This window comes from Daucus carota, chromosome 1 (assembly GCF_001625215.2).
Source record: "Daucus carota subsp. sativus chromosome 1, DH1 v3.0, whole genome shotgun sequence".
Lineage (NCBI taxonomy): Eukaryota > Viridiplantae > Streptophyta > Magnoliopsida > Apiales > Apiaceae > Daucus > Daucus carota.
The window spans coordinates 49,450,568-49,463,047 of NC_030381.2; the positions used below are offsets into that span (position 1 = coordinate 49,450,568).

Consider the following 12,480-nt stretch of genomic DNA (forward strand, 5'->3'; position numbering starts at 1 on the left):
AATTTGAGAAAAAGAACAACCTAAATCAGTAAAAGAAAACCCACCCTATCACTTCCAAACCATCGTTTTAGAAAGTACTTATGCTTCTGAAATATTTGAAACCTGAGGGGGAGTTGAAGCAGGAATGCTCATTGTCAAATCATAAGGACAAAGCCTACCAAACCATTAACCAAAATTTTCACAAAATTAAAGAAAATCATAGGCAAGTAGACATATTATGGTGTCTAGAGCATTTTTTTCACTGATCTGTAAAGATTATGTCCAACCCAACCCCTTCTGTATACAAAGCTCCAGAAGATAGGTATTTCAAAAATAAACAAATAGAGTTGAGAAATTCTAGATGCTTATTGTCATAATTCACCAGGTCTTTACCATTTCCCAAACTCTCCTAGTTCTCAGAATTCCAAATAACTGCTTGAGCGATAGAAGGCCTGCTATTGAACTCGGGATAACTTTCTATTCTTTAAATTTACTACATACAAAACAGTCAAGGCAGGGAAGATGGAGTAGAGACAATCACCAAGCTAAAAAGTTCACTGCCACCTCTTATAATCCCTAATTCAACAAATCAGATATATCAATAAAATAGTACAAACAGAGATTAATTGAGAGGGAGAACAGATAAATTTGACATGCAAAACTTACCAAAATATACTTGGAACGCATTGAACCATTCTGGCCCTTGACCCTTACTGCATCTTTGTCTCAGAACAGGACACCTAAATATATTCAGTGTTTGAAGGATGTGATTCTTCACACGTGGGCAAACTCTCCAACTCCTTACAATCACAAATGCTTAATTTCCGGATAGATGAAAGTTTTGTTATTGAATCCTGAAGAGCTTTCCAACACGGTACCATATTTAGATACTTAAATTCATTCGACCTAGCACCGAACTTTAATTGCATCAGCACAGCACAAACAAAAAACCGATATAGCTTCTACAGCCTTCCCCTTGGCCTCTTGAGCAACAACGTGATTATCCACTTTTGTGTACAACCCAACAGGACCCCTTCTGTGTACAACCCAACCCCTGCCACATTTCAACATAAAAACATAGTGTACACTTGCAAATATACATGATCAGTAACAATTAGAGAGTACCTTTGAACATAAAAAAATTTCTCCAAATTCACTTATCGTATACCTCTCCTGCTCTTATCCACAACTTTCATCATTCCTTCTACATCCATTAGCCTCTACTGCTATAAATGCAATTCAAAAGTGATTACAAAATCTCTTAGAGCTTTTATCAAACAATAGGAATGCTATAACTTAAAATCATCTCGAAACAAAAAACATCACAAACACAAACAACATAAGTTATATTTTCATACATGATTTTGTCAAAAAAAAAACCTTACACATCATATGCAAAAGAAAAGATAACCATCAACGGCAAAACAATTCACACATAGAATGAAGAACTAAGCATATGTAGTAAGTAGAAGAAATATGGTTCATGGCAACAACCTTTTTTGCACGACCCAATGTGTTTGCCCCTCCTAAAGAACAAACTTGAGCTTATAAATTCTGGAAACCTTATATATTTTTGACCTGCAAAAAGGAACAAAAAAATCTATCTCAGAACTTTATCAAATACATGTTAGATATTTTGTTAATATCTAAGATTGTAAGAAATAAAAAACCAAAGAAAAACCAAGAGATATCATCATTTCCCAGCAATTGATATTAAGGCTGCCAAAACAAAATCTGCATAAGAAGCTCCCCGAAAAGCCCTATTAAGAACAACTTTACACATACCAAGTGGGTCTATGTACTCAAGAACAGAGGCCAAGCAGGCAAGCAACTCTCCGGCAAGATCCCGAGACTTGTCTCCGGCAACAAACACCCATCTGGGTCTGCAAGAATTGAAGAAAAAATAAAGCCCATCAAGAAAGAAAAAAAACCCAAAAATGAAGATTGTAGTGGGGGATTTTAAGAGAAAATGGAAATAGATAGAGAGAGAAAATGAGGAAAAGTGCAGAGAGAGAAAATGAGGAAAAATGCAGAGAGAGAGGAAGAAGAGAGGATTGGCATGTGAGATTTATCATCGAAACCTCCGCGTACAAAGTGTGCCTGTAGCAAAAATAGAGGAAGTGGGTCTAATTAAGAAACGGAGAAGGGGTAGAGAGATTACCAGGTCCGGCGAGATAGACAGACTTAATCGGAGAATTGATTTTCCACGGGCGAAGGGGCCTTGAAACCCTAGAAAAGAGGCACACGGCAGAGAGAATTTGAGTTTTTATGGGGAGAGAATCTCAACGGTGGTTTGAAATTTGAAGAAGATAATAATGACGTGCATCTGATGTGTGTGTGAGAAAAGAAGGTGTTTGAATTCAAATTTGAATTGGAGTATGCAGCAAGATACAAATTGAGATGGATTGTTACTTGTGCAGGAACCCAAGCGTCAGAGCTTGAAAACAAATAACCACCTACCATTTCTGTGAAAGAACCCAAATAACCCATGTGAAGCACCTGAATCATAGCTCAAAGAGGGGGAGAAAAGGATTTGGTGATGTGGGCACAACCATCAAAGAAGGAGAGGTACATGCAATAAAAGGAAAGGGCTATACATATCTATCCATATATTATATAAATATCTATATTATATAAATATTCTACATTTGAAAGCAGGACTGCGGAGTCAAGATTTGACTTGAGTGGCAGGGTGTGTAAATTTATATGAAGTCTTGGGGTAGCCCCTGGATGAAGTGGCAAAAAGAGCAACAAGATTTATTATATAGTCTATGTATCCGTGTTGTTCTGCATGTGCAGATTACCAGAGTCTAGATTGATGACATGATTGTATGTGTGTTTGTAATGTATGTATGAATTAAATGCTTACTTTGGTTGATTTAGGTTTACTATGTGTTTTTGGATGCTCATTTATTAAGGATTAGTTTTTGGAGGTTCGAGATTGTTTGTTATTCTCGTCGAGATATTTTAGTTGTGTTGAGAAGTGGTGTTTTTGGAAATTGTTGGGTTATGTTGTTACATTTCTTCGTTATTCTATTTATTTAATGCATGAATTAAGTTGAAAGAATTGTTTTAAAGCCGCTTACTTGTTTTTTCAATAAATTCTGAATGAAGGATATTTGTAGGCGATACCGTTTGTGGTCTTTTTTGGCCAGTTAAGAGCATATAGATTAAATTTTGAGCCCAAGATAAATTAAAGATCTTCATCTTTATATAAACTTGTTCAAACATATATATATATATATATATATATATATATATATATATATATATATATGGATAGGATCAGATAAAAACTTTTTTAAATTACAAACTTACACACTTTTTTTTGAATTTTTTTATTTCTCCCATCGTGTTAATACTTAGTTATAGAAAGTATCCATGTTGAAAATTCTTGAAAACACATCAAAAATTTTAAAATAACGCATAAATAAATCGCGCATTCAACACAATTGTAACTGGGGTTCAACATCGGGTGTAGAACTCTAATTATTATTATGTAGAATATATCTGCAAAGATGGTTAAGCTATACCTCTGGGGTTAGAAATATAAATATTAGTTATATAATACGTTTAACTTAGTTCTTATATTGAAAAATTAGTTTATTTATTTCTCCAACACAATTTTAATCGATGTTCAACAAAATGTGTTAAAAAAATGTTGAACTCAAATTATATATGTGTTGAACACATAAAGTTTGTAAGTTTGTATCCGAACCCACCTATACATACATACATACATACATACATACATACATACATACATACATACATACATACATACATACATACATACATACATACATACATACATACATACATATATATATATACATATATATATATATATATATATATATATATATATATATATATATATATATATATCAAAATGCTAATGCATTCTAAACATATCAAAATGGACCGTTAGATGTTTTACTAAATATCCCTAATTAACGTCATACATAGTTTTCACTTATGATAATGTTTCATGCTCCCCTCGCCTCCAACATATGTGGTTCAATTTTGCATGTGTCACAAGAATCTTCTGTTAGAGCCAACTAGAACAATTTCAATTGATACAATTGGACTGCAACACATGCGGACTTAGTTATTTTTCATCAAAGCTCTCACAAATTTGAGATGAATTTTGAGCAATTTAGTTTGTCAGTCCTTTTGACAAATGTGCAAAATATCAAAAATTAAGAGAGTATGTAATACAAAAGCCGAACAAAACAACTGTCATGGAGATCATATCTCTGTATTCCTCTAATTCCAAACATCAGCTGCTTCATACGCCACCTCTACGACAAGCAAGCACTTCATATTTTCCAACAAGTCTTTTCAATGGCTATGAAGAAACTCTATTAACTAATTAGTGGAATTTCTTTTTATTGGCTACATGATTATTTCATGCATCCACTCGATCTATTACTCTTTGTTAGTTTGACTTGTGACACCCGGGCTTACCATAACCTAAGCAAATCCATGAGGTGATCCTTAATGTTATCTTTTTAGTTTGACTTGTGACACTCTACCTTGGTTATAATCGAAGGAACTCCATCGGTGATCAATGACAATATCAACCTTAATTTATGACCAGTTTTAAATATATAAAATAACTGACAAATAATTTTACAAATCTTCATAGATTAGGGAATGTTTCACTCTCGAGAATTCTCCATTTTCAAACTTCAATAGTTATATGTTAAACAACACTTCATCATAAGATTATTTTGGTGAAGCTTAACTAGAATATTCAAAAGATTCAAATGAACATCCATTATTATATCCCACCTAATCAATTAGTTTTGATTTTGGTTTTGGAAATGATAATTATCAATAAATTCTTTCAAAATTATTTATATATATGAATCTTCAAATCATCAAAACAAACAATTTTGGTGAAGCTTAACTAGAATATTCAAAAGATTCAGATGAACATCCATTATTATATCCCACCTAATCAATTAGTTTTGATTTTGGTTTTGGAAATGATAATTATCAATAAATTCTTTCAAAATTATTTATATATATGAATCTTCAAATCATCAAAACAAACAATTTAGCTCTTAATTTTGATGTAGAAAACATATATAAAGATCTTATAATTATGAATAATCATTGCAACATATTTTGTATTCAACAATACATCATTAATTAACATATCAATCGACACAAATGAAAATTATGAAGAAAACTAATTAAAATAATTAATTAGTATTTATATAATAATACAATCCACGTTAATAAAATTTGAGATTTTAAGAAAATCAAGATATATCTTTTCTTCTAACTAAGCATGCCTAGTGAAGTTCACATACTATATAGGTTTAATAACATTTCTTTCATACAAAAATGTACAAATAATTTCCTACACTTTTCTCTTATATTCATTATTAATTATATACAAACTATTTATTTATTATAAGACTTTAGGTTAATTCCTTAGCTAATTAATAATTAATTATAGTCAAAATCCCCACACACACAGAAGGACAATAACTTAACAAATTCATCGTCTAAATATAACCACAAATTCATCATCTCAAATCGTGTGCAACGATAAAATCTTGGAACTTCATTTGTAGACAAATTATAAACAATTAAATTGTGATTATGTTATTACATAACTTCTGTCATCATCTCAGGCACCACATCCATGCTATTCATTGTTCTATTCTTTCTTTTTCCTCCAGGACTTCAATACACCTCCTATCTCCTTGCAGATGTACCAACTATATATGGCTCTAGCACTTGGGGCTTCTTTTCCTTGAGGCTTCTTTCCTCTTGCCTCTGATTATTGATGCATAGTCTGAGCAATTGAAGTTTGGAGCTGCCCATGATAGGATACTATATTCGGAATTAAAACTGAATGATGAAAGAGGTGCATATAGTTTTCATATGCCAATACATTTCAATATTCTTCACTGTGACCCTAGGAGAAGAGACACATGTAAGTTACAAAAAGAGATGGGTTAGGCTGCCCACCCTTCCTCTTCTTTAGTGCACATACAATAAGGAAAATGATAAAAGTTTAAGGAAAGAAAAGGGAGTTTAGAAAAACATAATTAGGCTGGTCGACTTCAACGCAGGCACACAAATGTCTCACCTGTTCATTGCGAACCCTCTCCTCTTCACGAAAAGCCAATTACTGAAAAGGAGGGGTAGTAAGCAAGATTACTGTGTATAGTCATATTTATAACTGTGAAATTCATGCATCAGTCAAGTCAAGAAATACCTCCTCTGATCCTCACACATATCAATATCTGGATAGAAAACTGATCATGCATCATACTTTCGGGTCATCGCTCAGAGAACGGCGGCGTCTAGCACAATGCCTAAGACAAGCAGGCCAATAAAATTTGAATCACAATAAAATTTTAGTTAGAGAAGTGTTTTATGTCAAACATGAATAATAAAATGAAATCTAATTAACACCGGATTGCTTTCCGGTCTCAGCCCAATCGAAAAGCTTTGTTGATGCATATCATCATGCAGAAGCGCAGATCGACAATCCACGATCATTCTTGTCTTCCTTGTAAACCCTATCCATCAATCATGATACATTGAACTGACTATAGTAAATGAAATTGGTAAAGCAGCAGAGTGTAGCGATAGGTACGTTTTTTTCCAAAAAAAAGTAGCTCAGTAGAACTGTTTTTGACCTAAATGCTCCCCAATTTGTAAAACAAAATGGCATACATACTTCTTTGCACTTGATCAGTTTGTGTTTTTTTTTTAATTCAGATCACGCATTTTAGGTAAGAAACTCATTTACATGATGCAAAATTGATGAAAATATTTTCCTGGTAAACAATGTCATAAACTGGAATGGTCTTGAACAATCTAACTTAATTATCTATAGTCAAAAACTAAGCAACAATAACATTAGGTGCTGGTAAACAATGTAATAAACCTTAATTTGTTGGCTGTGTAATTAATATTTAACTTCCTCATCTAATTTTCCATGCACCCATGCCATCTCTTAATCTTTGTTAGTTTTAACTTGTGACATAAGAGCTTGGTCATAACCTAAGCAACTCGAGTAGGTGGTCACTAAACATTATTTTGTAGTTTGACTTGTGACAGCTGAGATTGGCCATAACCAAGGAATTTCATCTTTGATCCGTGACATTATCTTAACTTTAATTTAGGATCACGTCTATATAATAAAATTACTACCAAATAATTTTACGAATCTTAATAGACATGATAATGTCAACTCTAGGAAATCTCCATTTTCAAACCTCAATAATTATATATTAATCAACAATTCATGGTATGATTATTTTCCTAGATCTTAATTAGAAAATTTAAAAAATTCATGTGAAGTTCTATTATTATAGCCCACCTATAGAGATAGTAATTATCAATCAATTATTTCTAATTTACGATTCTTCAAACCACAAAAATAAATAATTTAGTTCTGAATTATGAAATAGGAAGCATATATAAAAATCTTACAATTCTCATTGCAACATATTTAGTATTCAGCAATACATCATCAATTAACATATCATTCAACGCAAATGAAAAGTATGAAAAATACTAATATAATCCACTTTAATATTTTAGAATTCAAAAAAATCAAGATATATCTTTTCTTCTAACCAAGTATGCCTAGTTAGGTTCACATACTGAGTTGAATAACATTTCTTTCATACAAAAATGTACAAATTTGATACATTTTTCTTTTCTATCCATCATTAATTATCCACGCAATCAACTATGAACTTATTATAATTCTAAACTCAATAACATTTTAGGTCTTGGTATTATTTCATTTCTAATTAGCTAATTGATAATTAAATATAATCAAACAAACACACACACATATAACTTCACAATTCAGTTTCTAAATTTAACCACAATCCATCATCTCAAATCGGGTCCAAGGATAAAATCTTAAATCTTTACTTTGCAGACATATTTTAAATTATTAAATTGTGATTATGTTATTACATAACTTCTGTCACCATCTCAGGCACCAGATCCATGCTGTTCATTAGCTCCATTGTTTCTTCCAGGACTTCGAGACACCTCCCATCTCCTTGCAGATGTACCAACTATGGCTCTAGCACTTAGTGCTTCTTTCCCCTTGAGCGCTTCTTTCCTCGTGCCTCTGATTGTCGGTGGGTAGTTTGAGCTATAGAAGTTTGGAGCTGCCCAAGATAAGGAATACTATATTCAGCATTAAAACCGAATGATGAAAGAGGTGCATATAATGTTCAAATACATTTCGATCTTCAGTGCACATATATAAAGAAAATGATAAAAATTTAAGGAAAGAAAAAGGAGTTTAGAAAAACATAAGCAGGCTGACATCAATGCAGGCACACAAATGTCTCACCTGTTCATTGCGAATCCTCTCCTCTTCATGAAAAGCCGTCTCCTGAAAAAGGAGGGGTAGGGGGTAGTTAGCAAGATTACTGTGTATAGTCATATTTATAACTGTGAAATTCATGCATCAGTCAAATCAAGAAATACCTCTTCCTCATACTTTTCAATATCTGGATACAAAGCTGATATAAGTTCATCATACTTTGGGTCATCTCTCAGAGAACGGCGACTAGCACAATGCCTACGACAGGAAGGGCATTCATGATTCCTACATTTGCATCACGATGATTTCACTTAGCTAGAGAAGTTAAACATGAATAATAAAATGAAATCTTAATTTACTCATCATGATTGCTTCCGGGTCTCACCCCAATCGAAAAGATTTGTCGATGCATTTCTTGCAGAAGCGATGCAGACAATCCATGATCGTTCTTGTCTTCCTTATAATCCCTATCCATCAACCATAATACATTCAACTGACTACTGAAAATCTGTAAAGCAACGGAGTGTAGCGATAGGTAGGTTTAAATAATAAGTAGCTCATCAGAATACCTGATTTTGACCGAGATGCTCCACAATGTTTTAAATCACAAAGACATACATATTTCTTTGTACTCGAGTTTGTGTTATTTTTTTCCAGATCAAGCATTTTAGATAAGAAACTTATTTACATGATGCAAAATTGGTGACAATATTTTCCCTGGTAAACAATGTCATAAACCACAATGGTCTTGAACTATCAACTTACCTATAGTCAAAAACTAAGCGGCAATATCATTCTTCAAAATAAATTTCTGGGATTCGTGTAAATCACAACAATCCTTATCCACGACTCCCAAAAAGTAATTTAAGTCTCTTTCAATATTCACTCTCGGACCACTTCCGATAAAATAGAGCTTTTTTTCACATATGTATTAATGCCATATAGTTTTGTGTAACATTTTATTTATCTTATATAAGAGTACATTAGCTTTGATTCTCAGACCACCAATGATGTCTACGCGTGCCTGTTGCACAATGAAGGAGGCACATGAAAGAATGTCGAGCACATGGATGTCCGATGCTAGACCAATATTATAGAAAGAGTCTCTTGGGAAAATATGAGTCACTTCTATTCTAGATGATTAAGAGTAGAAACATGGCGGTGGTCTTGTAATGTCTGCGGAAACAAATAAATGCGACTGTGCAACAATGAAAAGACTGAATAGTGCATTAATTGTGGAGGTGAGGAATTCCATAGATGATGTTAGATGGGTTGCTGCCATACTGGTTATGGCGGTGTTCAATTTCTTGTGGACAGAATGTCCTATTAACCCTCCCAGAGTTCCTACAAACACTGCATTATAGTAGTTGCTTTCATGCAAGGCTTTTTGTAGTTATCTTGTTTAGCGTGAGGTTTGGGGATCAATGGTTGGGGGCTTTGGGGATCATTGGTTGGGGGCCTAGGGCAAGAGATCTGTCACATCAGGTTAATCTATTAATCTAATTTCCAAGGTATGATTAAATTTATTAGAGTAAACGATAAAGTGGTGGCTGTAGTTTTCTAAATTTTATAAGATGTTGGCTGTACTTTAAAAACTACACAATGGTGGCTAGAGTTTTTTTTCGCCTTTCACCAAGATGGCGGCCGTGAACCTCCGTTAACTCTAAAAAATAAAAGAGTAAACGATAAAGTGGTGAAAATCCAGCCAACATTATGTAAAATTTAGAGAACTACGGCCACCACTTGGTCGTTTACTCTTTTATTTTTTAGAGTTAACGGAGGTTCACGGCCGCCACCTTACTAAAAGGTGGAAGTAAACTCTAGCCATCATTATATGGTTTTTAAATTTGAGCCAACATTTTGTAAAATTTGAAAAATTATAGCAACTACTTTGTCGTTTACTCAATTTATTATACTAGGGAAGAAACCAGATACTAATATCATGTACTATACCATAAGAGAAAAAGAATACACATTTCGAATCAAATTTCTGATGAGGATCAGAAGTTTGAAAAATTAAAGACCTTATGATTACCTAAACAAATTGGACATTGCACGTCCTTGCGTATGTCCGGCAAGTGCACAATAATGTACCTGCAAGTGAGGGAAACCAGAAAATAATTAAGCATAATATGCAATGGTACTGCTAACAATTTACTAATTAGAGGTACAAAAACTAATCACAATATTGATATGATTTGTCCAAGTACTTTGTAAGATTCATATTCAGAGACCATGAGACGCCATAGAAGAACACCTCAAAATACATGTCTAGAAACTCCAGCTTATCAATAACAACTAATATAGAGGAGAGACCATTTATGCTCTCCGCAACATTCAACACATTGTGATGAACAAAAAAATACATATAGCATATATAAGAGTACGAGTAAATGACAAAGTGGTGGTTATAGTTTTCCAAATTTTACAAGAAGGTGGCCGGACTTTAAAAATTACGTAATGGTGGCCAGAGATAATTTCCACCTTTTAATAAGGTGGCGGCCATGAACTTCCGTTAATTTTTCACCGTTAACTCCAAAAAATAAAAGAATAAACGACAAAGTGGTTGAAATCCGGCCAACATTTTGTAAAATTTGGAAAACTACGACCACCACTTTGTCGTTTACTCTTTTATTTTTTGGAGTTAACGGAGGAAATTTAACGGAAGTTGACGACCACCACCTTATTGAAAGACGGAAGTAAACTTCGGCCATCATTATGTAGTTTTTAGAGTCCAGCCACCATCTTGTAAAATTTGGAAAATTACGACCACCACTTTGTCGTTTACTCATCATAAGAGTACAAATATAGCTATGTTAGCTCGAAATCGAATAGTTCACAGTTCAAAGTCCATAGACATGGACATTCCAGATAAAATCAACATTCAGAATTGAACAAGGCATCTCAAAGTAAGTACATCGATGATATATGTGTGTGTGTCTGTGTATATAATACTTATACAAATGCAAAACAGAAGGCATACTCTTCTTCATCTCCTGGAGCAGCCAGCCTTCCACCCAAATCTGAAAATAACAAAAATCAGAATCCAAGACAAACCAAATAATAATATTGCACACACTCGTAAATGTGTTGTGTAAAACAAAGTTGACTCACACAAACAAGAAATGGTGAGTAAAATTACAAACATATATATCACACAAAAAAATCACACACAACATATCAAGGAACCAGTTACTCTAAAGGTCGAAGAGTGGATCACGGGCGCTCGTGCCATACCATGTCAAGGAACCAGTTACTCTAAAACCTCAAGGTATTAGAGAATGGCCATTTCCATGATCTTATATTCTAACACAACAAATATTGAGTAAAATCACATAGAGAGAGATAAGAATACATGTATATGATAGAGAGGGAGAGATAATAAAATCAGGGATATAGATGTGAGAAAATGTAGTGTGTGGAAAATGCAAAACAAGTAATTATGCCTAAAATTTCACATGGGGGAAAGAGATAAACATAAGATAGTAGAGATTTAATAAATCAATTGTTGCAAGAAATGCGCCCTGTGTGAAAAAAGCATAATTTGTAACCATTTGTGCAACTAACCTAGTTGTTGCTGTTGAGGCCGCCCCTTAACACTCTCTTCAACACTTTCATCAGCTTTTTGTCCATCATCCGAGAGAGGTGGCTTGTTTTGTAACGATTTGTGCAATGAACCTGATTGAGTGAAATCAAAGAGAGAGCGAGAAATTTGATAAAATCAGACACACACACACAAAGAGAAATAGATCTGAAGACCTGACAAAAAAAAAAGAAAGAAAAAGAAATAGATCTGAAGAAATGTAGATCAGAATGCAATAATTTTGAACATTTGAGCGAAAAACCTGATTCTTGTTGCTGATGATTCAGCTCTTCGAGACACTGATTTTGATGTTGTGCATAATCATCATCGTTTTTTGCATCAGAAGACATTCTTGTGTATTCTGTATACCTTGGTTTAGGCGGATGATTAGTGGGGAGCTATGGTAGTGCGGCGGAGAAATACATGATTATGATTAGTGGGGAGCTATGATAATGCGGCGGAGAAATACATGATTATGATTAGTGGGGAGTTATAGTAATAGGCGGAGAAATAGAAGTACAGATCTTTCTAGATATTTCTTATCTAAACAGATGTGCCCCATTTGTGTTTTTATTTTTTATTTTAAATTATG

At 33.5% G+C, this 12,480-nt stretch overlaps 1 protein-coding gene and 1 long non-coding RNA gene across 3 annotated transcripts; both read right to left on the reverse strand.

Moving 5' to 3' along the window:
* Positions 1–215: 215 nt before the first annotated feature.
* Positions 216–2,560, reverse strand: LOC108214008 (uncharacterized). 2 transcript variants are annotated; one of them, XR_010288137.1, is made up of 7 exons: positions 2,440–2,560; positions 2,141–2,208; positions 1,765–1,862; positions 1,474–1,557; positions 1,105–1,202; positions 646–1,033; positions 216–555 (listed from the first exon to the last, which is right to left on the reverse strand). It is a non-coding gene; the product is annotated as an uncharacterized LOC108214008 (long non-coding RNA). The 2 variants fall into 2 exon arrangements; XR_010288136.1 differs by having other exon boundaries at positions 1,148–1,205.
* A 5,402-nt stretch (positions 2,561–7,962) lies between these two features.
* LOC135150565 (putative E3 ubiquitin-protein ligase RING1a) lies at positions 7,963–12,238 on the reverse strand. Its single transcript, XM_064086954.1, has 8 exons — positions 12,151–12,238; positions 11,873–11,983; positions 11,267–11,328; positions 10,341–10,399; positions 8,665–8,772; positions 8,470–8,563; positions 8,333–8,374; positions 7,963–8,163 (listed from the first exon to the last, which is right to left on the reverse strand). The coding sequence occupies exons 1-8, from the start codon at positions 12,236–12,238 to the stop codon at positions 7,963–7,965; spliced, it is 765 nt and encodes a 254-aa protein (XP_063943024.1).
* Between the last annotated feature and the right edge of the window lie 242 nt (positions 12,239–12,480).

Bases quoted from the DNA above. Each gene is read 5' to 3' on its own strand.
- LOC135150565 (XM_064086954.1), bottom strand. From the start codon at position 12,238: ATGTCTTCTGATGCAAAAAACGATGATGATTATGCACAACATCAAAAT. The intron at 11,329-11,872 runs GTTAGTTGCACA...TGTTATTTTCAG, and splicing joins GCCTCAACAGCAACAACTAG to ATTTGGGTGGAAGGCTGGCT. The intron at 10,400-11,266 runs GTATAAGTATTA...CCTCACTTGCAG, and splicing joins ATGCCTTCTGTTTTGCATTT to GTACATTATTGTGCACTTGC.